Below are 27513 nucleotides of genomic sequence, written 5' to 3'. Positions count from 1 at the left end.
ATCCTGCGCGCTGCCAGGGCTGTGCGAGGGCTGGCCCAGGTCACCTCCCGGCTTGGAGCTGAGCCAGAGCCCGCCCAGCTGGGCTGGGAAAAACCTCTGAATCAGGGTCATCTCCTGGGTGACTAGAGACTCTCCGAGCCACATGAGCCACTGTCCTGCCAGGGAAGGGACACCAGGCACCCAGGGAGCCAAGCAGCACCACCAGGACAGAGGAACCGCTGGGGTCCTGCCCATCGCAGTACCAGCTGCAGCCCCAGGACAGGTAGGGGACCAGCCATCAGCCTGCCCGCATGGATGCCAAGGACAAACTTTCCTCCGGCTCTGGACAGCCCACATTTGCCAGCACTGGAGGCTGCTGGCTGCCACACTGCCCTGGGCTGGCCCCAGGCTGGCTCCACATGTGCTCTGGGCACCTCTGTCCCTGTCCTCCTGTATGTTTCTCTCCTGCCTCATATGGGCGCCATGCAGCCGAAGCCACCCGCTCCCTGTGGGGACTGAGTGCTGGGCTGTCACCCACCCCTACGGGCTGGTCCTGCCTGGCTGGCGGGGACACAGCAGCCGCCTCACTAGGGGGTGCTGGTGTGCTGGGTGCTGCTGGCTGTGCCCCAGGGTCCCTTCTGTAGTACAAGGTACCCGAAGGCACACAGACGGCAGTGCCACCTGGGCCCTGCTGTTCCAGGGTCCCCAGGAGGGCTGGCTGGAGCCATGGCCATACTGCACCCCACAGCCCCCCTGCACCCTTCATCCCCTGGGTTCCCACTGTTGCCTGCCCACTCCTCCTAGGGTCTCTGAGCAAGGTAGAAGGAGCTACTGGGTGTGCGCTGGTGGTGAGAACCCCGTTGTGCCCACTATGGTCTGTGGAAGCTGATCCTCGGCTCTTCTCTTGCAGTCAATGCCTCCAGGAGCGCCCTCTGAGCACCATCCTCCAGCATGTCCCAGCTCTCCTCCACCCTGAAGCGGTACGTCGACTCATCCCGCTATGCCGAGACCACCTACAGCAAAGTGCCCGGTGGCTACAGCTCCTACACCTATGGATCTACCCTGGCCACATCCTATGCAGACAGTGACAAAATTGGCTTCAAAGCCAGCTACCTGCCCTCCCCCCGCTACCGTCACACAGGGCTTCCCCTAAACAGTGGCTACGACAGCAGCCGGCTGTCCCTGTACCCCGACTCCAGCATCCACCTGAGCCCCACGTACATCCGCACCCAGACACGGTCACCCGGTGGTGGGCTGAGCGGGGGTGCATGCTACACCTTCTCCGGGGTTCCCAGCAGCCCTACAGGCTACCTGCCCACCGCATCGTCTCTCAGCCGTCGTAAATCCATCAGCCACTCGGACCTGGCACGGGAATTTTCAGGGCTGCACGCTTCGGACAGCGCCTACGTGCCCACCCCTGGCCCCCTTAGCACCTGGAACCGCCAGGAGCATGGTGGCCTGCAGGATCTCTACCAGGCTGCTGCACATTCTGACTATGTCCGCGGATACCTGGATGGCTATGGGAGGAAAAACAGCCCCAGCAACCTCCCCATGAGCCCCCTCAGCCCTTCACAAGCTGGCCTTGGCTCTGCCCTGCCGCCCTCGGGCACCCGCTGCTCCAGCCAGCCCTGCGAAAGGAATGACGGCTACTGTGACATGGCGACCCGGGACCCCATGGTACGTGACACCTGCTAGGGCTGCGGGAGGAAGTCGCGCTGTGCTGGGTTATCTGGTCTGTGCCCACTTGTGCTGAGCCAGGGAGCCTGAGGCACCTTGCGTGCTCTCCCTGGGGATCTCGGTGCATTGCTCTGTGCCTCAGCTTCTGCATCTGTGCCACGCAGGGCGGCTGCTGACCGTTCGAGCTACTCTTGCTGGCACAGCTTGCTGAGCCAGAGCTGCTGTGACAGTCCTGTGCGGGCAGGTGGGTGTCCTTGGAGGGGCTGTGCTCACTGGGAGCACAGCTCAGGGGGGTCCCTATGGGTGCCTTGTGTGCATGCGTGTGGGACAGTGGGTGATGGTACACGCAGGCAAACTCACACCCCCATGCATGCAAACCTGCACAGGTGCACACCATGCGACGTGTCCCCACACAGCTGGCTGTGCCCACACCCCCTGCCCTCTGCTCCCTCCTGGCCCCAGCCCAATGCGTGCCAAGCAGGTTTCCTGCTGCCTCATCCCAGCTAGAGAAGGTGACATGGCCAGGCTGGGCACTTCCCCCACTGGAGACACCCAGCTGGGAAGGCTGGTTTGGCTGGTGCTGGGTCTGGCACAGTGACCAGCTGCCAGTCGGGTTTTTCACTGGTGCTCTGTGATGTTTGATGCCTGGCACAGTCTATCTCTGCCATCCTGGGGCCCTGTGCCCCAGCGCCCAGCATGGCCCAGGACAGCCAGGGCAGCAGCAGCTTCTGCATGGCAGTGGCTGCTCTGTACCATGTAACACATGGTGGCACAGCACCTGGTGCCCCAGGTATGAATTGGTGCTGCACCACCTGCAGAGCCTCAGCCCGGGCCAGGAGCAGGCATCACACATGCAGCCCAGCTCAGGCACACAGGGGAGCAGCCTGGTAATTTTCCACTCAGGTTTCCTTCCAAGATCTGGTCAGGCTCTGCTCGTGTTATGTCCCACTCTCCAGCCAGCCTTCATTTACCTACGGTGGAGGTTGGTCTGCCCTGGTGCAGGGTCTGACCTGCCCTTTGCTTCCCTGTGGCTCTGTCCCACCATCATCCGCCAAACCAGGAGAATAAAGGCTGGTGGATACTTTCCTGCTTCCCTGTAGCTGGAGTGGAAGTTCTCCCTCTCAGCCAGTGCCCCATATCCCTCCCTGAGGAAACGGCTGCAGTGGCAGCCTGGAGGTCTGGCCCATGCCCCTGGGCACCTGCTATTTTCCACTCTCGTGCTTTTTTTCCTTCCTTTCCCAAGCCAGGAAGCAAACATACCAATCATAAAGCAGACTGGGGTGCCTGCGGTCACGGCAGGTGCCGGAAACGAGCACAGGTTGCAGCCCCGGCACTGCCATTGGTTCTGCCCCATTACCCAGCCCTGAGGGCAGTGCCAGCAGCACACGCTCCCACTGGAGCCAGTGCGCTGTGGCGCTGGCTCAGTGCTGCTTCCCATCCCTTCTTCCCCAGTCGCCTCCTGCCTCGGCATTACGTGAACCACCATCCAGAGGACTTTGCAGCCAGGAGGTGAGGGTGCCGGCATTTGTTCCTACCCACACGGTGACTTTGTGCCTCAGTTTACTGTCCCGCGGGGCAGCGGGAGCCGTGTGCAGCCGCAGTGAGTGGCCATGCCTGCTCCGCCGCCGGCTCCATGCGGGGCTGTGCTGGCTCCTGGGAAGGGCAGGACCGGAGCTGTGCCGCCCCATTAAACACCCTGGGTGAACATAGGGTCAGAGGGCTAGAGCCACCCACAAAATTGCCAGGTGCTCTCTGCAGTCCCATCCTGAGCAGCTGACATCGCTGGCCTGCAGCCAGTCCCAGCCCTGCCTGCCTTCACGGTGCTAACCGGGCCTGTGGCAACCTCTGCCCGTGGCAGAAGGTCACCGCTGCAGAGGGGACAGCTGCGGGCAGGGAGCTGGCTCTGAGCAATGCCGTTCCACTGGGGCTCCCCTTCTCTCTTGTGCTCCAGCCTTGCCCCAAGATCTCAAGTGCTGCTCTGGCTGAAGGGGAATTTGGTCCTTGTTCCAGGGCGTCCAATGTCACCAGGGCACAAGGTTCAGCTGAACACCACTCCTCTTGCCCTGGAACTGTCTCTGCCAGCATGGTACATCCCCAGGGATAGTGCTGCACCAGCACCCTGCGTGGTGCTCAGAGCAGGCTGGGCACCGGGGCAAATCCGCCCCCAGACCACCCATCAGGCTTCAGGCAGGATGGGGGGAGCCCTGGGTGATGTGCACAGCAGTGGTACAGCAGTACACACACCGGAGAGCTGTGCCACGGCCCCGGGGCCCAGGATGTGACCTGCAGGTGCTGTGGGAGTGCGTTGCAGGGCACTCACGCAGCCTGCACAAGGCTGGTGGGGTGCACACCCCCATGTGCACACTGTGTCCCTGTGTGTGTACAGTGTACACACCACAGGGTGTGTATACATATACACATGCATGCACACGCAAGCAGGGATTATGACTAGCATCCCGTTGTGATGCAAAAAGCCGTGGCCCTGCAGATGAATAACGCTGCAAGATGCCTCCTCAGATATTTTTGCTGGTTCCAAAAATAGTCTCCCTCCCTCCCCGCCCCGTCAGCCCCTCCACTGGCTGTGCTGAGCTTGCTCGGCGGACAGGGGAGGCTGCATCTGCGGCAATTAGGATTCAGACAGCAGCCACTGGCTCTGGCTGGAGGTGTATTGGTGGGGGCTGAGTGGGAGAAAAGCAGACTCTGCTCGGTGCCACCAGTCCCTCAGTGAGGCTGGAGGCTCTGGCTGTCCTTGGAGCAGCCAGACCGCACTCCCTGCCTTGGCTGCCCATGGAAATTTCCCTCAGGGTTGGGTAAGACACCTGGGCATGCAGAGCAGTCTCAAGCCTCCGTCACTCACCCTGCTGCGGTCAGAGGGGTGAAACAGAGGGAGATGCAGGACTGGAACGCAGGACACCCGGGCTCCCTGCCAGACTTCACATCTGCTCTTGCTGCAGGAGAAGAGCTGGAGCCCTGCTGGCTCCCTGCCTCAGTTTACCCACTGCTCAGAGGGGAGACACCATATGGGGTCTTTGCTCCACGCAGGATTTTCAGGGAGTTTTTCCCCAATGAAGGAAGCAAGGCACTGAAATACTCTCTGAGCTCGGTGCAAATACACCCCCCAGAGCAGGGGGGGTATGCACTCGCTGTCTGCTGTCGATCAGTTCCCTCAAAATGGCACTGCCTGGGAGCCTGGCACTAGCGCTATAGGGAAGGCATGTGCCTGAGAGCCCCACATCCCTCTCACACAGCCATCGGCCTCTGGTTACAGGCACTCCAGTCACCCACATGCTGTGCGAGTGTCCCACTTTTACTGAGCCAGTTTCAGCAAGCGAGCCCCGGCTGAGGCAAACCCTGTGTCTTGCCAAGCACCCGCTCATCTCTCGGGCCAGCACCGTGCTGGCGGTGCAGCGTTCCCCGGGCCCGGGGAGCCAGTCCCATCAGTCCTGCACCCCAGGAGGCGGGTGCGTGGCATGGGGGGCTGTCCGCCCTGCACTAAGTGCCCTCCCGGCCCCGGGACGCCAGCGCGGTGCCAGTGCCCGGGGGTCGGGGCAGCAGCGCTGCCGAGAGCTGCCGGGCTGCGGCGCGCCGGTGGGGCGGAGGGGGCAGAGGGCTGCACCGGCGCGCCGCCCGCGCCCTCGCCGGAGCCCCCCGGGGCCGGGGCCGCGCTGCCGCCAGCGGCTCGGCGTGCGGGGAGCGCGGCCGCGGGCACCGCCGCCCCTCGCGGGCCCCCTTAGCCGTCGGCGCGGCTGTACCACGCGGTGCGGCGGGGGCTGGCCGTCACGGAGCCCGGCTGCCGCCTCTCCACCCATTTGATGTCAGCGCCGCTCAGGTGCCGTCAGCCCCAGAGCCGGCACCGGCTCCGGCACTGCACGCCTGAGCACGGCGCTGCCCCAGCGAGGAGGGGAGCCTGACCCCCCTGCCCCAAGCCTCAGCTAGCCCGAGGCAAGGGGTGCCCGCTCGGCAACCCCCGGCATTCCCCCATCGCGGCTGGCCCTTGTCGTCTGGCTGTGTCCGCAAGGGCCATCATGAGGGACTCCTACACGGTGACGCTGCCCGAGGAGCCCCCTGCGCTCCCCGACCTTCACAAGGAACTGCGACCTCGTACCTCCATGCCGGGGTCCTTACTGGTCTCCACCTTCGTTGGGCTCGTCCTCAACAAGACCAAGGTATGAGCCCTGCAGCTGCCTGCAGCCCCTGCCCTCCAGCTTGGGGACAGAGAATGGGGCATGGGGAGGGGGCAGCCCCTGTCCTCACTGGGGAGCAAGGGGTACCTCGCAGCATCCCTCTTGCTGGAGGATGGGGTGCCTTGGGTTGTGTGCCTGTCCCACCTGGCCGTGAGGCTGGGGTGCCCAGTGTCCTGCAGGAGGGGCAGGGAGCAGGTCAAAGCATGTGTCAGGACACCTGGGTCCTTCTCCCAGTCCTGCCCTGCAGTGACCTTGGCCAAGTCCCCATGCCCCATCCTACCCGCTTCAAGATAGGGGGTCCTGGCCACGCTAGCCCCTTGACAGTGTCACCAGACTGAGCTTGGCTTTTCCTGGAGCCAGCCAGATCTCCCTCTGCGGGAATGGCAGCGACAAGGGGCAGGGAAGGCACAGTCTGGGCACTTATGTAAATCTATCTGCTTGGGCTCTCCTGCTGCCCCAACAGGCACTTGGCATGTGGACCTGGATGGGGCAGGCCAGTCTGGATCTTGTCACTTGTCCCCATCCCCTGTCCCCGTCCTCCTGCAGTGCAGCCTCAGGGACTCCCCAGCCGCTGCCGCGTGAGCCAGCTCTCCTTCTCCTCCTCTGAGCAGTGCCGTGTCCTAGATAAAGCCCTGGACGGGCGAGGGGGATTAGCTGGAGTTGAGTCACCCAGGGAAGGGAAAACCGGGGGAGCCGGGGGGGAGGAAAGAAGACCTCAGTGCACACAGGTTTGTGCCTTGATATGGGAGTGCCTGGTTTCCCCTCACCCTCTGCTGGACTTGCTCCAGGCTCTGGGTGGGCAGCCTAGGTCCTGGCCTGGCCAGGCAGTGGGTGAGTGCCAGGTCTGTGGGGAGGTTTGCACCCACATTGGTGGGACACTCCAGTCCCTCCTAGCACATGGCAGGAGCCGCCCAACCAGGGCAGCCAGATGAGCAGTGTCCTGGTGGGGATGACGGTGGCACATTGAGGCAGCTCCCAGGAGCTGCTGCTACCCCCCTGACACCATGACCTTCCCTGCAATGAGTGTGGGGACACGAGCAGCGTGCCCTTGGGGGAATGGCCCCTTGAAGGGATTGGGACACAGACCCACCTCTCTTGGTGCCTGCTCAGCTTTGTTTGCTCAGGGACCAGAGCCAGGCCAGTTCCTCCAGCCATGTTGTGGCACCACAGCCCGCTGGCACCCCTTGCTCAGCTGAGCCTGACCCCAGCCTGGAGGTCCTTGCCTGGGGATAGGTGGTGGGGTTACCTGGCACTTTTGCTCACCCCCTAGCACCGAGCACTGCAGCCGCCCATAGCTGGGGTAACCTCTGTGTGCTGGGCACTGCAGAGGCACTTGCATGGCACACAGGGCACCTGGTGGGTCTGGTAGAGCTGCGTGTGCCCACACAGGGCAGCCTGGTCCCCGTTGATGCTGGTCCCCCGTGTGGTGGGTGATGCCTGCGCCGTCGCTAAGGAGCACGTGTAACTGGATCTGGGTTATTTTTGGCTGCTGTCAGGGCTGGGTGCTCAGCACCTCCCACACACGCACCAGCTGCTGCTATTTCCGAGCTGCTGGGACCCCTCCCCTCCTCTTTTCCTCCCCCTCCTTGTGCCTGGAGTGGGCAGCTGGGGTGTTTGCCTGAGGATCCTTAAAACCTGGTTAGCTGGAGGGGCGTGATCAGCAGTCTGACCCCGTAATCCCTGTCAACCCTGGACCCTGCTCCATGGATATTCACCCCACCACTGTCCTCTGTGATGGGCTCACACGCAGGGCTGGGAGCAGGACCCCTGGGTTGTCACCTCTCATCCCCACCCTTACACTGGGAGCGGGTGGGCAACTGTGTGGCACCTCAGACCCCTCTGCACTCTCGGTGTCTCCAGCAAAGGGTGGCGATGCCTCCTGGCCCCAGTGCCCGGTCGCCTGTGCCTGTCTCTTCTTGGCGTGATCCTGCGTGGCTCAGGGAGTACCTGGGGAGCTGGAAGAGCCCCACAGCACAGGCGCAGCACAGCGGGTCAGAGGGTGGTTGGGAGGGCACCGCTGGGTGTGCAGCCCCGTCCTTCAGGCTCACTGACTCAGGGCTGGGCTTGCACTTTCCCAGGTGAACTTTATCCTGCAAAACAGCTGTGCCAATGTCTGGGCTGCGCTTGTGTAGGGTGTCGTGTGGGGACAGCCGGAGTGGACAGGGTGAGCAGTGGTGGGGCACTGCTGCAGCTGGAAGGCAGGCATCAGGCACTGCAACCCCCCAGTGTCCTGGGACGCAGGCTTGGCAAGGGGAGACAGTGGGGGTGGCTGGCCTGGCCTTCAGCCCAGGGCATGGGGCAGCACTGTCACCAGGCAGGGAGGACTTTGAGCCCTGCTCATTGTCCCACACCAGGGAGCTGAGCAGCAGCAGCAGCCGTGCAAGTACGATGGGTCAGGCCGGTCATGGCTTCCTATCGGGTCCTTGGCCATGGTCCTGCATGCAGCCGGTGCAGAGAGAAGCTGTGGTGCTGGCTCTGCCAATGATGCCCACAAGGGGATAGGGCTTCTGCTTGCACTTGAGGGTCTGCTCCATGAGGATGCTCCTGGCACCATGGCCTCGCTGGGCTGCCCACAGGCACAGCCAGCCTGCACTGGGCACTGTCTCAGTCCTGTTTTCTCTCTCTCTGCAGAGCTCCAAGGCAGTGCAGGGGCTGACTGGCTTGCGAAACCTTGGCAATACGGTGAGTGCTTACCAAGCCACCCGGCTGCACAGCCCCAGATCACCCAGTGCTCTTCTGTGGGCACATCTATGAGGCAGTGGGGAGCCCTGTCCCTTTGCCTCACCCTTAGCACCCACACTCTCACCCTGACAACTCCCTGCTGCTGATGGTGCTGGTGGAGGAAGGATTTCCCATGCTTTGCACTGCTTCATCCCCATCTTCTGCCCACCCACCCCAGGTGTCCCCTTGCCACTGCCTGCCTCCCTCTGATTCCCGTTGCCATGGTTTTTTCTCTTCTGCCTCCCCCAGTGCTTCATGAACTCCATCCTGCAGTGCCTGAGTAATACCAAGGAGCTGCGGGATTACTGCCTGCAGAACCAGTACCTGCGGGACCTCAATAACAACAGCCGCATGCGCACTGCGCTCATGTCAGGTAACCGTCAGTCACCAGCCCCTGGCTCCAAACCAGGCAGGGCTTCCATGCCTCCCGTCCCTGCAGCACACCCTTGATCCCCTGGGCCACCCTGTGTCCTGGAGGACCCCTACCCAGAGGTTGGTGCTTCTCCTCAGCCTTGCTGGGTCAGGCGCTGTGCTGCGTGTACCCAGCCAGCAGAAGGACCGGGTCCCATGGGGACCGTGGAGCAGAGTGCTGGTCTCTCTGGGGGGCACGGTGAGGACACGCCACCAGGGCTGGCCGGGGATAGCTGTGCCACTGACCTGTCCCTCTGTCCACAGAGTTTGCAAAGCTGATTCAGCTGCTCTGGACCTCATCCCCCAATGAGAGCGTGAGCCCCTCTGAGTTCAAGACACAGATCCAGAGATATGCCCCCCGCTTTGTTGGCTACAAGTAAGTGTTGTCGCTGTGGGGGCGGCAGGGGGGAGCCGGGTCCCTGCCGCCACTCACTGGCTGTGCCCCGTGTCTTGCAGCCAGCAGGATGCACAGGAGTTCCTGCGGTTCCTCCTCGACGGGCTGCACAGCGAGGTGAACCGCGTGCTTGTGCGGCCACGGGCCAGCACAGACACCCTGGACCACCTCCCGTAAGTGACAGCTGGACCAGAGGCTGTGGGCGAGCCCCATGCACAAGCTCACTGCCTGCAAGCCAAGGCATGGGGCCCTCTGGGATGGATCACAGGGTCTGGCATCCCCTGAGCCACACTCAGTACTGCTTTCTTTCCCAATTTCTTGCAGTGATGACGAGAAGAGCCGCCAGATGTGGAGGAGGTACCAGGAGAGGGAGGACAGCCGCATTAGTGGTGAGCAGGGCTGTGAGAAGAGGAGGGCAGGGCTGGGCTGGGAATGAGGTTGGGAGCCAGGGGTCTCACCCTACTTTGTCCCATCCCCACTAGACCTTTTCGTTGGGCAGCTGAAGAGTTCTCTGACCTGCAGTGAGTGTGGCTACTGCTCCACAGCCTTCGACCCCTTCTGGGACCTCTCCCTGCCCATCCCCAAGGTAAGGGGTGCCTGCCAACCCCCGTCCCCCTGTCCCGCACACGCTGTCCCTGACCCACACTGTGCTCCCACAGAAAAGCTACGGGGAGGTGACCCTCATGGACTGCCTACGGCTCTTCACCAAAGAGGATGTGCTGGATGGGGATGAAAAACCGGTACGGGGTGTGGGGCATGGAGACAGGTGGGCTTGCCTTGGTACAGGCTGGGCCCCTTTCCCTCCACACCTGTGTTGCCAGGACTGTGGGCTCAATGCCTGGTGGCACTGGCTTCTGTTCTCACCTTCCTGCTTGTGCTGTTTGTCTCCCACAGACATGTTGTCGCTGCAAAGCCAGGACAAGGTGCACAAAGAAATTCAGCATCCAGAAGTTCCCCAAGATCCTTGTTCTTCGTATCCTTCAAGCAGAGGGACGGGCCAGGGGCTGGTGCCGGGGAGGGCATGTGGTTCCTTATGGGCTCCTGTTTGTCCCTTGGCTCCTTAACATGATTCCCAAGACCTGAAGCGCTTCTCAGAGGCCAGGATACGAACGAGCAAGCTCACCACCTTTGTTAACTTCCAGCTGAAGGACCTGGACCTCCGGGAGTTTGCCTCCCAGAGCTGCAGTGAGTGCTGGCGTCTCCTGGCTGTGTTCCTCGCACCCCCCAGGGTGCTGAGCCCGTGATAGGGGGCAGAAGCACAGGGGGTGGGAACCACAGACATCCATTGTGCCGGTCCCTTCTGGCCGCAGCTCTGTGCTGGCACATTGGGGGCGCCTGGGCAGCAGCCAGCACTGCTGAGCACCCCTCTTGCTCCCCACAGACCACGCCATTTACAACCTCTATGCCGTCTCCAACCACTCGGGCACCACCATGGGAGGACACTACACTGCCTACTGCAAGAACCCCGTCTCCAGCGAGTGGCACAGTTTCAACGACTCCCGGTAAGGCTGAGCATGGGACGGGGGCAGCTTCAGGTTTGGGGCAAACAGAGACCCCTTGCCAAAGACATCCCAACGCCTTGTCCCTATTGCTCACAGCACATCTCCCCATTTCCGCAGCGTTACCCCGATGTCGTCTAGCCACATCCGCAGCAGCGATGCCTACCTGCTCTTCTACGAGCTGGCCAGCCCATCCTCCCGCATGTAGCCAGCCCTGCCTCCCTGGGGACGCGCTGCACCACCCTCAGAGCCAGCTCCTCCAGGTTTTGGCCATTTGCCCCCCCAGGTGCAAGATGGAGGCGAAGAGGAGAGAACCTGAGGTGGCTGCAGCGGGAGGCTGGAGGTGGCCAGGAGCAGACCCCAGGCAAGGACACTCCACTCCGAACTGAGGAGGGCAGCCCGTGGCAGGGCAGGGCCAGGGCAGCTCAGGCACCTCCTGATTGCTGCCATTTGTTTTTTACCTTAGTTTCTTCTTCTTTTTTGTTTTGTTAGTGTGTAATAAAAACACTGAGCAAGGGACTCTGCGGGCATGGGGCTTCCTGCCCCATTGACAGCCAGAATCTCCGCTCCCTTGGAGGAGCACCCGATGCTGGGGACCCAGGAGAGCCTCCCGCATCTCTCCTGGCCTCTTGGCGCTCCCCTGCTGCTTGGCCATCCCAGAGGATTCACGAACTGCTCCTGGGCTCCTCCTGGCGCTTCTGAACCTCCTGGCGAAGGACCGCAGCCCTTCGGTTGCCTCCATCCTGTCTCAGGCAGCACGTCCCCACCAGCTGCCCCCGCACACTCCTCCAAACAGCCTGTGTTCAGGGCCAGACCTACAGACAGGACGGATGAGAACATTTTGTGGAATTTACATGTATTTATAGTGGACTTTGCTCAACCTGGAGCGCCTCACCGCTTCCTGGCTCTCCAGGGACTTGTGCCGGCGGGTGCTTCTGGTGGATTTTTACCTGCCTCCTCGTACAACGGTGCCTTAAACCATTTAGGGGAGCAGGAGGCCATTGGGGTTGCACAAGAGTGTCCATCCTGCAGAGGAGAGGGAGGGGAGGACAGTGGCTTTCTGGGACTGTCTGCAGTCGGGGCTTTCTTCTCCCTGCAACTAGGAGCCCCGCTGGGTACCCAGGGGTGTGCGTCCCCACCCACCCAGCTTCTCTGTCCTTTAGCTAGCAAACGCCAGTGGCCTTTTTAGCCTTTTCTCTAATTTATTCTCCTCCCTCTCCTGCCTTGCCTGAGGTGCAGCGGGAGGAGAGATGGGCCCAACCCAGCACAACCCCAGCCCCAGTCTGCAAGGCAGCTACATCCAATCCAGCAGCCTGTCCTGCTTTGCCCTCACTGTCCCTGTGGGCACAGGCTGAGCACTCTCACACCGTGAGCATCCCACCGCCCCTGGAGCATCCCGGGGGGCTCAAGGGAGGGCAGGCCAGGATGGAGGGGCTGCCCGCGGCAGGTACCGGACGGGGGCAGCGTTGCTGCTTGGCGGCTGGCTTGTTTACTGTGTAAGCAAGGTGGGCAGGAAGTGTCTCAAACACGTGAGACTCACACAGGAATAAATTTTAGCTTGAACAGGGTGCTGTGTACATGTGCTTGTCTGTGTGTTGGCCGGTGAGTGACCGTGTCTCCTGCAACACGAGGTGAACCACCACCAGTGCCGGAGCGGTCTGCCCATGCGTGACTTCGGGGGTCCAGGGGCACCCACGCCCAGGAGTTTGCCTGAAGCAATGGAGATGTGGGTGCGGGTGGCAGTCTGTCTCATCCAGCCACGCATGCCCAGGTGCAGTGGGAGCCTTTCCTCCTCCTCTTGCCCAGCAGAGCTCCCGGTGCTCATGCTCTTCACCCCAAGCCCCTGAACAATGGCCCCTTTCTCCCCTGCTTAGGGATGGAGACCGGCACCGAGGCATTAAGGGGCAATGGGAGTGCAGACAGTTGGGCTCAGGAGCTCGGTGTTGGGGAGGCACAAGGGAAGGAGGGACGTGTTCAGCCCAGGCTCCCCAACACAGCCCCTTCAGTGCCACCCTGTGCTGGCAGGGAGCCCAGAGGCAGCAGGCAAGCCAACAGCCCCTCTGTGCACCTGAAAGCAGGGTCCCTGGTGGGACGGGGGTCCCTGCGAGGCAGGTGCGAGCATGCCTTCCCCTTTAAGACTCTGGCTTTCCGTGCCAGAGCCTGACCTCGGCTTCCTCAGCTGAGCTGGATTAACGGGGCGAGGGGGAAGGGGCCTGCAGAAGGGACTGGGGCTGTCAGCCTCCTGGGGCTCCCCACACTTGTGGCAGGGTGGCCATGGCTCCCGAGGCTCTGTGGGGTCCAGCACTGGGGTGGCACGTGTAGGCACAGCTGGCACTGCCACCACCTCTGCCCTGCTGCATGGAGTGGGGGACCCCAAGCCGCAATGGGGGCAGCTGGGGGGGCGCAGGTGGTGGGGCAGGCGGCGGTGCCGGGGGGCAGAGTGTGCTGGGGAGGCTTTTAGCCAGGCTGCGCTGGGAATCATCGGCTGCCATGAAAAACTGCACCGAAATCACGCTTTGTCCTGAGGCTCTGGACCACAGCAAGGTAGGGCTGAGGGTGGGGGTGCTACCTAGGGGTCCCCACCTTGTCACCCATAGGTTCCCACAGCATATTTCTCATGGTGCCACCTGTGCTCACTCTCCTACAGACTGAGTTCTGCAACCCTGTCTTTGAGGGCGAGGAGCCTCAGGGAGCACTAAGCACGGAGCACCCACCAGACAAGGACAGGACCAGCCCCAAGCCATCCCCGGATGGCCTCGGTACTCGCCTAGGGGCTTGTATGCACATGCCTGTCCACAGGGCCACCAGGAGTTCTGGGAGTGGGGTGGTGGGACAAGTTCCCTGCAGGGCTCTGGGGCTGATTAGGGGACCCACTAGCACCCCAGGGACAAGAGGTTGGGACATGTCCAGCCAGGGCTCAGCCAGCCATGCAGGGAGGAAGCAGCATGGGGGTGAGGCTGGTAGCACCCTGGCTCTGCCTGCTTTCCTCGCCTTCCCGCAGGTCAGCAGCTCTGGGGGCAGGCAGGCTGGCAGTACCGTGCTGACTGCAAGTTCACCTGGCTCTGCGTGGCTCTGATGAGCGCCGTCCTCCTCTTCCTCATCGCCCTCCTGCTGGGCATCGTCATCCACCGTGAGTGCCCAAGCAGGGAGAGCTGGGGGATGGGGTAGGGGACACAGAACCAGTTTGGAGGTGGACAAGGGCACAGCAAGAGTGTCCATCCTACCTGGGACCTCCTAGGGTCTGCCCATCCTGATGAGATAGTGCCCCCATGCGCAGGAGAAAGGGGGATCTCCACTTCTCCAGGATGTGGCAAGGTCACTGACCCCTATGAGAGCTGCGTGGGATCCCCTGGGACATGCACATGCGTGGGATAGGGTGGGAGCACGGGACATGGGGCTGGGTGGGCTTCCAAAGCCCATTCACTGTACTGCAGCCATCTCTTACTGCTGGGGCTGAGCTGTCCCTGCTCTTTCCTGGGCACAGAGCTGACAGCCCCACAGCTACCCAGTGCCCCGGCTGCAGCCCTACCCGCCCGCGGCACTGCGGCCACCACCGCAGCACCCACCCGAGGGGACTCCCCAGCCCCCAAAACAGCTGCCATCCCAACCCAGGGCTGGCTGCCCACAGCCAGCACGGCGGCACCAGGTAAGTCCCATGTGGGTCAGCGTGCTGGGATGGCGGTGCCCCGCGGCACTAGCTCATGTCCACATGGCGGTGCCCCGCGGCACTAGCTCATGTCCACATGGCAGTGCCCCGCGGCACTAGCTCATGTCCACACTGTTGCCCCGTGCAGCTTGCGGCGGGACCCTGCGCGGCCCTGGGGGCTCCTTCAGCTCCCCCAACTACCCCGGCCCCTACCCACCCGACGCGCTCTGCATCTGGCACATCAAGGTGAGCCCTGGCCTCGCCATCCAGCTGAAGATGGAGACCTTCAGCGTGGAGGGCACTGCCTCCTGCCTCTTCGACCGTGTGGAGCTCTATGAAGAGCAGGAGTTTGGCAGCACGAATCCTACCCCGGCTCAGGGGGGCCCAACCAGGTAGGGCTCCTGATACTCAGGGAATATGGTGGTGCAGTGGGGAGGGGGCAGCATGTCCATGGGTGAGCTGTCTCATCCCTTGTTGTACCCCCAGGTTTTGTGGCAATGTGGCCCCTCCAACCTTCAACACCAACTCCAACCACCTGCGCGTCACCTTCGTCTCTGACAGCAGTGTGGGTGCCCCGGGTTTCAGCGCCCGCTACCGCGCCGTGGCCCCCAGTGAGAGTGAGTGCCCCCACCCAGGCGCTGCCGGGACTCCTGGCTGCGGGCAGGCAGGGGGTAGCACCGGGGGGTCTCCCATAACACCTGGTGGAGGGGAAGTTGCCCAGTAGGATGCCACTACCAGCCTGGCCATCTCTGCTTATGCTGCAGAGAGCTGTGCCTGGGACGAGCACTTGTGTGACCAGGGCCTCTGCCTCCACCTGGGCTTCGTCTGTGATGGCTTCCACGACTGCACGGACAAGAGCGATGAGGCCAACTGCAGCCTGAAGCACAAAGGTGGGCCAGCCCCCTACCTGCAGCCCAGAGCCCCTGCGGCACCTGGCCAGAGGGCACGGCGATGGGCAGTGGGATGCAGGGGCAGGGGAGCGGGGAAACGGTGAAGGGAGAGGGGCAGGGGGTAAAGCTGCATGTGTGTGAGTCTCTCCAGAGTGTGGGGGGCCGCTGACCGCCTTGGAGGGGCAATTCTCCACCCCAGGCCATCCCCAGCCATACCCGCACCAGCAGGTGAGAGAAGGGACACGGGCAGGATGGAGGTGGGAGGAGGGTGCGGGCAGGCAGGGAGGAAGGCAACCTCCCACTGGGTGCCCCTGTCTGGCTTCACGGGTGTCGCTGGCTGCCTCCTGCCCTGCAGCTGTGCCTCTGGCAGATCTCAGTGCCTGTGGGCCACGTCATCGACCTGCACTTCCACAACTTCAGCCTGGAGTCACACGAGGACTGCAGCTTCGACTTCGTGGAGGTGCACGACAGCGCAGGCACAGGGGCCGCCAGCCTCATGGGCAGGTACAGGCGCACCCCTGCTACCTCCAGCCCTGCTGCACCAACCTGGGTGCACCTGGCTCAGGTGGCTCAGCTGAGGCGCGATGTGGGCTGGTGAGGAAGAGCCACGGGAGGACAGGGTTTGGGCAAGTGTTGGTCAGCCTGCTGCCCACCCTGGCCCCATCCCTTGCCCCACAACCCTGGCAGGTTCTGTGGCCACCAGATGCTACCCACCCTGACCTCCTCACGCCATGTCATGACTGTCCTCTTCGTGGCAGACGAGGGAGTAGCAGACGATGGGTTCTTTGCCACCTACCAAGCCCGCAATGCCACAGAGAGTAGGTAGCCAAGCGGGGATGAAGGCTGCTCAGAGGGGCTGTGCAGGCACCGTCCTTGGGGGTCTTCAGGGCCAGACTGGATAAAGCCCCAGAAAAAATGCTCTCGATTAAGAAGAGCAGAGACAGGGGTGGTCAGCATGGGAACAGGCTGACTCCCAGCCATGACCAGCCTGCTCTCTGTCCATCCCCATGCCCAAGCCCACGTCCTGCTGTGCTGGCCCCTCTCATCCTACAGAGACCTGTAGCCCTGCAGAGTTCTCCTGTGGAAACGGTGAGTGCCGGGCACTGGAGTCTGTGTGTGACGGCTGGCACGACTGCCCTGATGGCACCGATGAGCTGAACTGCACTGGGGTCTCCTACCCACCCTTTGGTGAGTGCCACCCCTGCGTGCTCTGCTTAGCGCTCAGCCCCACCTGAGCCCACCTGCCCTGTAGCTACTGTCTGCCCAAGGCACACCTGCTGGGCATCACTGATGCTATAAGAAGTGAAGCACCTTGCCCTGTGGCAGGATCTGTCTGTGAGCCTGTGGAAGTGGAGATGTGCCTGGGGCTGGGATACAATGCTACCTCCTTCCCCAACATCTGGCTGGCTATCCCGGACCAGGAGGGAGCCGCTGAGGTGCTGCAGGACTATCAGGTGAGCTGCCTGGGGGCTGCACGTGGGTCTGCCCGCACCACACCATGCCATGCCATGCCATGCTAACCGCCACCGTCCCACAGACGCTGATGGAGCTCGCCTGCTACCAGCACCTCCGCCTCCTCATCTGCAGCCTCTTCGTGCCCAAGTGCACCCCAGATGGGGGTGTCCTGCAGCCCTGCCGAGCGGTGTGCCTGGCTGCTGAGCTGCGGTGCCAGCAGTCCCTTGGCCTCCTCGGCATCCTCTGGCCCATCAACTGCAACATCCTGCCCGACTCCAATGACCCCATAGAGTGCTTCCAGCCCTGACCCAGCAAGAGAGGAAGAGCAGGGGCTGAAGCAGCCTGCTCAGAGCCACCCCCCCACCCCAAAAGTCCATCCCATCCTCCTGTTGCAGACACCCAGCTTCTGGGGTTGTCCCCATCCGTGGAACCCCATTGCCTGGCTCCTCCTTGCCTGCCCTGAGGTCAGCCCCTCTGCTCAGCCCTCAGCTCAGTGCCTGGATGCCATGGGCTTGTGCTGGAGGGGCTTTGCCCATGCAAAGTCCCGCTGCCAAGCAACAAGGACAGAGGCAAGAGGGTTGAGCGCTGTATCTCCATCCTCAGCCATCCCCAGGTGTGTTGGCCAGAGGTGTGCGATGTTCCCAGCCCACTTCTCGGCTTCAGCTTCTCCAGGCTGTGTGCGGTCTCTTCCCAGCAGCCCTCAGGTAGCTGCTAGCCTAGCAGGGGAACATTTAGTGGTCCCCAAAGGGGGCAAAGCTGGGCCGAGATGAGCCAGGCTGCAGGCAGAAGAAAAGCCCAGACCTGCCTGTGTCCTGCAGCCCCAGAGCCAGCAGAATAAACAGTGTGAGCAGCTGACAAACCAGATGGAGGAGTTGCCTCGTTTGGGGAGGGTCTGTTTGTGGCTTGTGCCAGATCTGAGAGTAAACTGAGATATGGGCCAAGGGAGGGAAGCCAGAGCTGAAATGGGGAGGTCCGAGCAGGAATGTAGGGTCACAGGAGAGACTGCCTGGCTACAGTGGAGAATGGACTGCTGGCTGTGCCCCTGATGGACTGGGGGGCTTGCAGGGACCCAGAGAGATGGATGAGTCTTAAAGTGGGTCAGGCTGGTGGCCCTATGGTGCACGGAGGGGATCCTGTTCCAGCAAGGGCCGTGACCCTGCTGGCTGAGTTCTGGCCATGCTGGCTTCAGGCCACCCTGATGGCCACAAGCCTGTCAACACTCTGCAGCCACAAACCAACTCCAAGCTGGCCAAAAACAACAGCCCCTTCACACCTTGGGAGAGAGGAGCCAGACAGCTCCCTGCCAGCGTGCAGCCTGGCCCTGGGCATCTGGGGCAGGAATGCTCAGCCAGCAATGTCACCCACACACAGGGAGGAGAAAGGCAGCAGCGCCAGAATGCTTCCTGCTGCCCTTTCTCACCCCGGGCCTGTGGGAAAGTCCCGTGCTCAAGTAGGGTTACTGGGAGCAGGACCCTCTGTGGCCGGCGCACTCTGCCCTTGCAGCCAGCACAACGCCACCTCTGAGCAGGGGACTCGAGCCCTCCGGGCTCCTTTGCTTCCTGCATGTCCAGCTGCTGCAAGCCGGCTGCAGGGCACGGGGACTCCCCCAGCCACAGCGCCGCCCCACCAGCCAGCGCCTGACCGTGTCCCTTGGATGCACTCGGTGCTGGAACGAGTTAAAAGCAAGCTGGGAGTGCCTTCGAAAGCCCGGCACGGTCCCAGCTTTGCCGTGTGCCCTGTGGCTCCCTAGGGTTAGCCCTGCTTCCCGGCGTGACCGCAGCGCTGCTCTGCCTGGCGTGACCTGCCTGCTGCTGCCCAGCGCATCCCTGCCTGCTCAGCTCCGCACCTGCCCCCGGGCACCCCCAGCTGGCCCCTCCAGCTCCCTGCAGGTGCTCCCGGGGCTGGCACTGCCATCCCACACATGCCCTGCCATCCTCCTTGCCTCAGCCCTGCTGCCAGGGACAGCCCTGAGGCTGCCAGTCAGGGGACCCGCATGTTCCAAGGGCTCCTTTTCTCCTTCTGCTGCTCCAACCCTCCCTGTCTTCACTGGGTTTCCCTCCCTTGGCCTTTCTCTTTTTCCACTTGCACTCTGCTGCCTGTTTTCTCTCGTTTCCTTCCCTCCATCCTGCTGCCTGGGTGCTCAGACGTGTTCAGCCAAAGTGGTTTGAAGCTCATACCTCCTCCCCCTTTGCCAGGCTGTTTGCCTTGCTCTCCCTTCCCCCTGCTTACAGTACTTCTGACACCATGGGATTATTTTTCTATTTCCCCGTGTCTTGTAGCTTTTGGCTCCTAAGGCCCTTGATTTCCTTTGGAGTTTGGGAGGAGAGACGTGAGGAGGAGGGGGGGTGGAGAGGCTGCCTTTCCTAGGGCCTTCGTCAGAGCAAAGTGGTCAGGAAGAGCCACAGCCCTTTCACGCCGGAGAGCAGCCAGGCAGGAGCCGCGGGATCGCAGTGAGTGGGGCTACCCAGCTCTGTCCGCCCTGTGCCGGGGGGAGCTGGGGCTCGCTGGGGTCCTGGCTGCGGCGCCTGGGCGGAGGAGAGGCACTTTTTCTCCTCCTTTTCCTCTTTCTTGCAGCCGTCGCGTTCAGGAGCGGGGAGAGAGCAGCTTTCCCTGGGCAAGGCCACGGGGAGGGTGCCAGCGCTGGCCGTGGGGCTCCGCGCTCGCTGTGCTGATGTGGGAAGGGCCGGGGGCAGCCCGGGCAGCAGGGTGGTCTCCGACACCAGGGTGGTCCAGCGCAGCCGGGGATGCTGCAGCCCAGACAGCCGTGCCCCAGGGAACCGGCCGGGTGTGGAGCAGAGCTGCCGGCAACACAGATGTTGCCAAGGGCCGGGCCACGATGCAGCCCTGTGCTCCCCGAGCTGCCGCCACGCCACGCACCGCCCGGATGCAACAACCCCACCCCACGCACGGCTCGCAGCTCACCCGCTGCCCTCCGGCTGACACCTCGACAGTCCCCCGCCAGCACGCCCATAGCCGGCATGCTGCCGATGTGGCAGCTAAACGGCCCGCATCTGTACGCACAGAGCTGCTGCTTCCCACACATGCCACAGCTCCCTCCCTAGCTCCCTGTCCCACATAACCCCACGAGTCGCCCCATGGCAGGGCATGCCTGGGGGTTGCGGGATGGTGCAGCAGCACAGCTGGCGATGGGGATGCTGTGGCAGGTGCAGCCAGCAGTCAGACCTTACTGTGTGGAGCAGCCGAAAAAGCAAGGGAGAAAAAAAGGAGGAACTGTGCCCCACCGACCCATGGCACCCACTCCCTGCTGGGCACTGCAAGTCTGTTTCCCTGCCCTCTTCGCTGAGGTCCCCAGAGCTGTTTCCCCTCTCTGCTCCCTTCCAGCCCCTGCACGGCAGACAAGATGAAGCAGCTCTTTCTCCTCTTCTTCCTCCTTGGCCTTGTCACCAGCTCCCTGCAGATTGAAGACAACAAGATCCCTGGGCTGTGCTCAGGGCAGCCGGGCATCCCGGGGACCCCAGGCCTGCATGGGGGCCAGGGTCTGCCAGGCAGAGATGGACGAGATGGACGAGATGGGGCGATGGGGATGCCGGGGGAGAAGGGCGAGATGGGCCCTCCTGGTAAGAAAGGCTGGGGAGGGGGATTTTGCACATGCCAGTGCTTGTGGCTTAAAAGTAACCCTGTCCCCCTCCTGTCTGCCCCAGGAGCGCCTGGTCCCCGTGGGGAGATGGGCAGCCCCGGAGTGGATGGCAGGTCTGGTGAGAAGGGGGCGCAGGGTGAGTGTGCGGTGGCCCCTCGCTCAGCCTTCAGCGCCAAGCGCTCCGAGTCACGCAGCCCTCCGCTGGCTGACCAGCCCATCCGCTTCGATGTGGTGCTCATCAATGAGCAGGGCCACTATGACCCCACCACGGGCAAGTTCACCTGCGAGGTGCCCGGCCTCTACTACTTTGCCGTTCACGCCACTGTCTACCGTGCCAGCCTCCAGTTTGACATCATGAAGAATGGCCAATCCATTGCCTCCTTCTTCCAGTACTATGGGAACTGGCCCAAGCCCACCTCACTCTCAGGGGGAAGCCTGGTCCGCCTGGAGCCCGAGGATGAGGTGTGGGTGCAGGTGGGTGTGGGGGACTACATCGGCTTCTACGCCAGCGTCAAGACGGACAGCACCTTCACCGGCTTCCTTGTCTACTCCTATTGGCAAAACTCCGCTGTCTTTGCCTGAGCCTGCTCTCAGCTGCGGCTGGAGCCGGGACATGTGCCCCTTCCCGGTCACCAGCACCCCAGGGAATGGTGCTCTGGGGTCCAGCGGTGTGGGAGCCAGGACCCCAGGACATCCACCCTGCTCTGCTGCTGCCACCCAGCGCAGGGTGGGAATACAGCCCTTCTGCCACCCCGCAGGTGGTAGGGAGCATCCCTTCAGCAGCGCTGTATAAGACATAAGTATTATCTCGTACGCCCACCTCTGGGGCGAGGCACCCATGCCGGGAAGCCGCAATAACCTGGTTGTATGTTACTCGCCATAGCTACCTTGGCATGCAGCATGCCCCACCGGCATGGCACCAAGCCCCTGCTGCCAGCTTGTCCCCGCGCACAGGGAACGCCCGGGCTGCCCGGCCGCTGGCACGGCAAAGGGCCCGTCTGCCCGTCCTGGCATCCCCCAGGGCCAGCAGTCACCCCGCTCCCTGCCCTCCGGCAGCTCCAGCGCCTCCCTCTCCTCCTTCACCCTCAATAAAAGGCTCCCCAGCCACGCGTGTGCCTGCTGCGTGTGCGCCCGTGTCTACGTGCCAGGTCTTGCCGGCTTCTCGGATGCCGGGGGGGCTGTACCGGGCTCTCCGGGGTGCTGGCACCCCTCTGGGGAGGCTGCTCCCGGCTGGCAAGGGCCGCCCGGGTTGTTGGGGGCCCGCGGGCGCAGCGAGGGGTGCTGGCGGTGCCGGGTGCCGCCGAGGCTTCGCCGTCCTGCGGGGGGTCCCGGGCCGGGGGACGGGAGGGGACAGTCCGGGGCCGCCGGCCGCTGCAGCTGAGCCCGCAGGAGCCGCTAGGTGGAAGCATCGGCATCTCTTGGCGAGGACACCCGCCGCTGCGACGGTCCCCGCGCACCCCCCCCAAAGCCTCGGGAGGGGAGTGGCGATGGGGGACCCCCCCACGCGGTGCCCCGGCTCCCAGCGGCGGGACAGCGGGGACCGATGCCTTGCTGGGCGTGAGGGTCCCGTTGCCTCCAGGGCAACCCCGGTGGGAGCGGGCTCGCCCGGGGCGAAGCGGGGACCCTGGCCCCACGGTGGGGAGCGAAGGCTGGGGGAAGCGCTGGCCACACGCTCCCGGGACGGGGCTTGCGGGGCCCCCTTCCTGCCTGCCCCCCTGCCAGCTCCGCGCTCCAGTGTGAACGCGGTGACCCGCCTCTGAGAAAGGTCCCTATTTTTAGCAGGGGAATGAAGAGCTTCCTCGTTCCTGCCCAAAATAGGTCCCTGCGGGGACCAGCCAGGAAGGGGGCTTTTGGCCAGTGGCCGAACTCATTAATGGGCCCTGCTGCTGGAGCATATGCTCTGCCTGACCGTGGCGTGGCAGCTGGGCTGGGCTCCTCTCCTGATGATGCCAGCAGGACCTTGCAGGTGCTCAGCAGCCCGGGACCCCCCTTACACAGCCAGATAGCCACCTCTCCTCTGGGCCGGCTCCCCAAGCCGTGCTGCATGGCGCTCCTAGGACTGCAACCGTGCCCATCTGGGACGAACAAACCCTGCAGTCCTGCTCACCTGCCCTGGCTGGGAGCTGGGGCGAGCTGGCAGCAGCTCTTCGGCCAGCCTGTGTGCCCCTATGGAGGGCCAGTGCCACACCGAAAGGGGGCTGCCTGCCTCCATTCAGCGACCTGGGGCCAAGGGCATGTCACTGCAACCTGCCTGGCTGTGTGTGACTGTGGAGGATGAACTGTCCAGCAGTGCCAAGGGCTGCCCCCATCCCATAGGGGCAGGCGGAGGTGCTGGCATGAAGAGTGAAGCCTCGCTCCCCGCTGGGGCGCAGAAGGACTCTGCTGGCCACTTTGCAGGCTCCTCTTGCCAGCCCCAGCTGCAGGATTGGGTTACAGTGGAAGTGTCTGTTTGGGTTGTCGATGGCCTTTTCTGTAAGCAGAGCTGCCCAGGGGCAAACAACGCTGCAGAGGAGATCGATGTCTGGTGCTGTCTATTCCGGGAGGAGGAAAATGACTTTTCTTGAGATGAGGCTGGGGGAAGGGGGGGGTGAGAGCATCTTTTGGTCCTTATCACAATGTGGGGGAGCGCAGCTAGCAGCGGCAGCCACAGACATAGCACTTGACACAGCAGTTTCTGCGCTCTGCTTTCCTTGAGATGCTCTCGTTCTTCTGGACACTTTGTCTGGGATCACTGAGGGACCGCTGGGAAACCTCTGAGGAACATGAGGGTGCCTGCTGCTGCCCCTGTGGGATGAGGATAAAGAAAAGATGAGGGCCACAGGAGACCTGGGCTTCTAGCAAGTTCTAGTAAGCCCCAGATGCTTCTGACAAGCTCTACCAGCTGCCCATGAGCAGAGTACTTAAAGCCCTTGTTCCAGCTAAACCCAAGTTAGGAAGGAGCCAGCATCCCTTAGCCAGTGTGAGAGAGGAGCCTACGTAAGAGCCAGGCTCAGCTCACAGTGCAGCTGACAGAGGCAGCAGTTTGTGTAGGAAGGTAGGTTTTGTGGGTTTGTTTATTTTGGTGGTGGTGTTGCCTTTTAAAGAGGCAGCACGTCTTCTCAGAGCAGCACACAGGTCCTTGGTACACCAAGGTCACAGTCCCCAGAAGCCATTGGAGCAACTCTTCCTGCAGTGCTGGAGGACACAGCCTGGCCAGCCCTGACCTGTAGAGGGTGCTTGAGGCCTCTTAGTGGGGCTGGTGCACCTGGCCAGCAGCCTGCAAGGGGTATGTGACTGTGCAGATCTGTGCTGCCAAGTGCAGGAGCTGCTGGAGGAGGTCACTAGGCTGTGTGGCATCAGAAAGGGCATGAAAAAGATCAACTGGATCATCTCTTGAGACCCTACAACATGTAGAGCCCGAACCTTCAGCTATGGTGGCAAAGAGTGTGCCTCCCAGGCTTGGAAGTGGGAATGTCCTCACTGGTGAGTGTTGTGCTGGTGACTCCTGGCAGCAGGATGGCTCCTGCTCCACTCAGAAGCCTGTGGGTATGGGATAGGTTCAGCACCCTGATTCCTGATGACGTGACACTCCACAGCCATCTCCAGGTGAACTCTGCCAACAGGCCAGCTGACCTGGTAAGGAGATCTTTAAACTGGGAATGGCAGCAGAGGGGACAATCCTCGCTCAGGTGGGGATGTGGTAGATTGGGTGGGCAAGAAAAGGGCTCAAGGGGTGTGAACAGCTGGGATGCTATTACCAACAAAACAAGACTGAAGCGGGGGATGACTTCAGCATAGGGACACAGATAGTGCAGTGGTTAAACCCTGGCACAGGCTGCACGGAGAGACAGTAGAGTCTCCATCCATGGAGATATTCAGAACTCAACTGGCCTCAGTCCTGTGCAACCTGCTCTAGCTGCCCCTGCCTGAGCAGGAGGCCGTGCTGGATGATCTACAGGTCCCTGCCAGCCTCAGCCACGCTGTCCCTGAGGCCTCAGCGCTGCTGCTTTGGGGTGCTGGGATTGCCAGCGTGTTCAGGGAGCCGGCGTGGCTCCCCATGCTGAGACACTAATGAGGGTGCAAAGCTGGCGTGCAGAAGCAGCCTAAAGGCCCCCCGTGGTTCAGCTGCTGATCATCACCTGCTCCCTCCCTGCCGGCCTGGTATCATTAGCTGCTCGTGTTGCTGTGCATCTGCAGTGAGAGTCTTTCATGCCAGCTCCCTGCTGTCAGGCAGACGATGACTGTTGTTTCCAGGACTGGGACTAGCGGCTCATTAAGGCTGGGGTGTTGCAGCTGGGCTGACAAAGGAATCCTGGGGATTTTCCCAGGGCCTGGGGGGCCCTGGTTTCAGCAAGCTGTCAGCCCCCACCACCCCAGTGCTCCCAAACTGTCGTAACCTAGCAGCATCATGCTCCTCCCTCCTTGGGGAAGGGAGAAGGGTCTTGGCATAGTGATAGGCTGAGACCATTCCATTTGACTCACACATGAGGCTTCCAAGCAAGCCCTGAAAGGGGAGCACCACTGAAGACTCCAGATCTCATGCCCTGGACTGATCTGTGAGCATTGCTGCTGCTGGACACCCTCCCCAGGCAGTGCAGCCCCGCACCAAAAGCCACAGTGCCAGAGCAGGCAAGTCTGGCACGGCTGACCATCAGTCTCGGGGCGGGGGGGCCCTATGCACTGCCCATCAGCTGGGAGGTAGTTGCATTTTCCTCCTGTAATTACTTGCTGCTTGGCCACTGAGCAAGCCAAGCGCACGCAGGATGGCTCCCGGGGGAAGGTTGTGTCCTTCACATCCTGTCCTTGCTCGGCAGGCTCAGCTGCAGCGGGCTGAGGCAGCTGGACACCCTCTCTGTCCTGCACTGGTGGGCTGGGGGCACCCTGCCTGTGCAGGAGATGGCAGATGTTGCCCCGTCTTCCTGCCCCTGGGTGCCCAGCCCACCTCAGCTCTCACAACCTGGGAGCAAGAGAGGAAGGCTGAGCAGTGCCTCAGTTTCCCCAGTTGTCACCCGTCTGCAGCCAGACCCCCACAGGGCTCGGGGGGGCAGATGGCATTGCCCTTCGTGCTGTGCCTGTGTCGTGCCAGCCATGAGCTGTGCTCCTGCAGCAGATGTCCATCTGTTTCTGGCACCTCCACAGCCCCCTTCTCCACACAGTGATTTTCAGCCAGGTTGTGAAAGCATCCTGGTTAAAATTAGTTAGTTTGCTGGCGTGGCCCTTCCAAGGCAGGTGAGCTCAGGGCAGGGTGAGCCAGAACTCCTGGGGTCTCTGCCCATCAGGGTCCCAAAACATTTTTCCAAGCAATTTACAAGGATGCTGGAGGAGCAGAGAGTGCTTAAAAGCACACAACAAGCTGCCAAGAGCTCAGATTGTGGCCAGGGAGCAACTCATTGTGCAGAGAATGCATCTGCTCATCAGTAGCCCAGCACAGCTGAGCCTGCCACAGCCTTTCTGCGAGGCAAGACTGAGCCACATACTGCCGGCTGCTCCTCAACTCCTGGTGCTTTGGTTGCTGCATCCCCAAGGCAGTCAGGCTTGCCACCACCTTCCCCTGGAAGCAGCGGGACATCAAGGTGCCAAGGACATGTGGGAGCAGGGATTACATGTCCCTGCACATGCTCAGGGAAGCCACAGTCCCTCTGCTTTGAGCTGCTCAGGCCCTGGGGGGCTCCAGCTCTGGAGAACCGGGGCATGAATCCCTTCACTTCAGTACAAAGAGGTACTACTTCCAAAAAAAGACAAAGCTGTGGGTACAAGCCCCTCTTGCTTCTCACTAAACTGCTCAAAGTGGCACGAATTAGGAGTGAAGACTTTTCTGTGCAGCAGCCTGGCTCGGGGGCATCCCACAGCACTGCTGTTCTGGGTACGAGCACCCTCAGACAAGTACCCCTGAGCCTGCTGGTGGTGTTGTCCCTCCAGCTCCAACCTTGGTGGGGATCTGGGGATTCCTCTGGATCCCAGGCTGAGAAGACACCATCCCTCCAGAGAAAACCCTCCCCAAGAATGAAGCAGAAGGCAGTTTTAGGTAGAGGAGATTTTAATTTGCTCAGTATCTAACCCATAGTGCAAGGAGTTAAACTTAAGGCAAAGCTTTCTTTTTTTCCTTTTTGTTTTTTTTTATAAACAGGCAGCAAACAAACAGGCCCTAAAACAATAAGCGTGACTGCTATAATATACAAAGTGTTTGGAGAAAAAAACCTGCAGTTCTGGAGAGGTGTCCTTCCCCCCCTGTAATTCATGTAGGAAATACTGCACCCCAAGATTCATGAGCTGGTTCTGAGCAAAGCACCTCACAGCCCTGGGGCCAGGACCCTGTAACACCCTGTCATGGTGAGGAGCCCAGCTTGGCCCAAGGGCTCCCTCAGCAAACAAGGGGGGGAACCAGACCCTGCGGTGCCTCCCAGAGCAAAGCCACTCTCCAATAAGAAATTATCTTGCCACAGCTCAGGTTTACAGCACAGAGGCGTCTCCCAGCATGGCCTGGCCTCTCTGCTGCCTCTGTTTTGGCTTACATCACTAATCAAGGAGAACAGAGAAGGAAGACCTTGCCAGCCGCCCTCAGGCTCTTGGCTTGCAGTTCAGCAGTCAAGACTCTTTCCAGTCTGGCTCCAGCCAAAACGGGCTGCGGCACGTGGCTGACCTCAGGCAAGCAGCTGGAAAAGGAAAAGCTTTTTAGTGCAAGGCCTTCTCACAGCCCAGCAATGTTTTTGGAATGGTGCTGGTTGACCAAGCTGGGATGAGCCACCTCAGGCGCCCCCCAGCCAGGATTGGATGCCACCATTAGACTTCAGGGGACACTTTTGAATGAAATTAGCTACATTTCTGACAGACAGTAAGACAGAACAGCAATGTAACCCTGCCCTAAACAAAGCCATGGTCCTGCTACTGCTCCACGCACACAACTGTAGATCCACAGCAGGGCTATGCAGAACTTGTGTGTGGAGCTGGAATGTCTCAGTGGGCTCCCAGGAGCTTTGGGGAGTGCAATCTCCTCCCAAAGAGAGCCCAGCCTGGGAGGCAGCAAGCACTGCTGTGAGCCGCCCGGTTCCACGGCACTCTGAACCTGAAGAAAACATGTAT

At 61.9% G+C, this 27513-nt stretch overlaps 3 protein-coding genes across 4 annotated transcripts; all 3 read left to right on the top strand.

Moving 5' to 3' along the window:
* Positions 1-930: 930 nt before the first annotated feature.
* USP2 (ubiquitin specific peptidase 2) lies at positions 931-11073 on the top strand (the record flags this gene model as incomplete). Of its 2 annotated transcripts, none has more annotated exons than XM_080357897.1 (12): positions 931-1656; positions 8472-8522; positions 8811-8934; positions 9237-9348; positions 9429-9539; positions 9691-9755; positions 9849-9952; positions 10026-10106; positions 10261-10339; positions 10444-10551; positions 10748-10868; positions 10986-11073. In XM_080357897.1, the coding sequence occupies 12 exons, from the start codon at positions 931-933 to the stop codon at positions 11071-11073; spliced, it is 1770 nt and encodes a 589-aa protein (XP_080214023.1). The 2 variants fall into 2 exon arrangements, with proteins under 2 accessions (XP_080214023.1, XP_080214024.1); XM_080357898.1 differs by lacking the exon at positions 931-1656 and adding an exon at positions 5682-5822.
* Positions 11074-13355: 2282 nt separating this feature from the next.
* Positions 13356-17163, top strand: MFRP (membrane frizzled-related protein; the record flags this gene model as incomplete). Its single annotated transcript, XM_080357997.1, has 12 exons — positions 13356-13409; positions 13830-13995; positions 14389-14511; positions 14660-14903; positions 14998-15128; positions 15276-15401; positions 15553-15629; positions 15757-15905; positions 16089-16219; positions 16455-16589; positions 16728-16855; positions 16939-17163. The coding sequence occupies 12 exons, from the start codon at positions 13356-13358 to the stop codon at positions 17161-17163; spliced, it is 1689 nt and encodes a 562-aa protein (XP_080214123.1).
* A 3051-nt stretch (positions 17164-20214) lies between these two features.
* Positions 20215-21036, top strand: C1QTNF5 (C1q and TNF related 5; the record flags this gene model as incomplete). Its single annotated transcript, XM_080357832.1, has 2 exons — positions 20215-20434; positions 20519-21036. The coding sequence occupies exons 1-2, from the start codon at positions 20218-20220 to the stop codon at positions 21034-21036; spliced, it is 735 nt and encodes a 244-aa protein (XP_080213958.1). The 5' UTR covers positions 20215-20217.
* Between the last annotated feature and the right edge of the window lie 6477 nt (positions 21037-27513).

The sequence above is a fragment of the Nesoenas mayeri genome (genome assembly GCF_963082525.1).
Source record: "Nesoenas mayeri genome assembly, chromosome: 22".
Taxonomy (NCBI): Eukaryota; Metazoa; Chordata; class Aves; order Columbiformes; family Columbidae; genus Nesoenas; species Nesoenas mayeri.
Note: the sequence above shows the minus strand (reverse complement) of the source record. Positions and strands in the feature narration are given on the sequence as shown.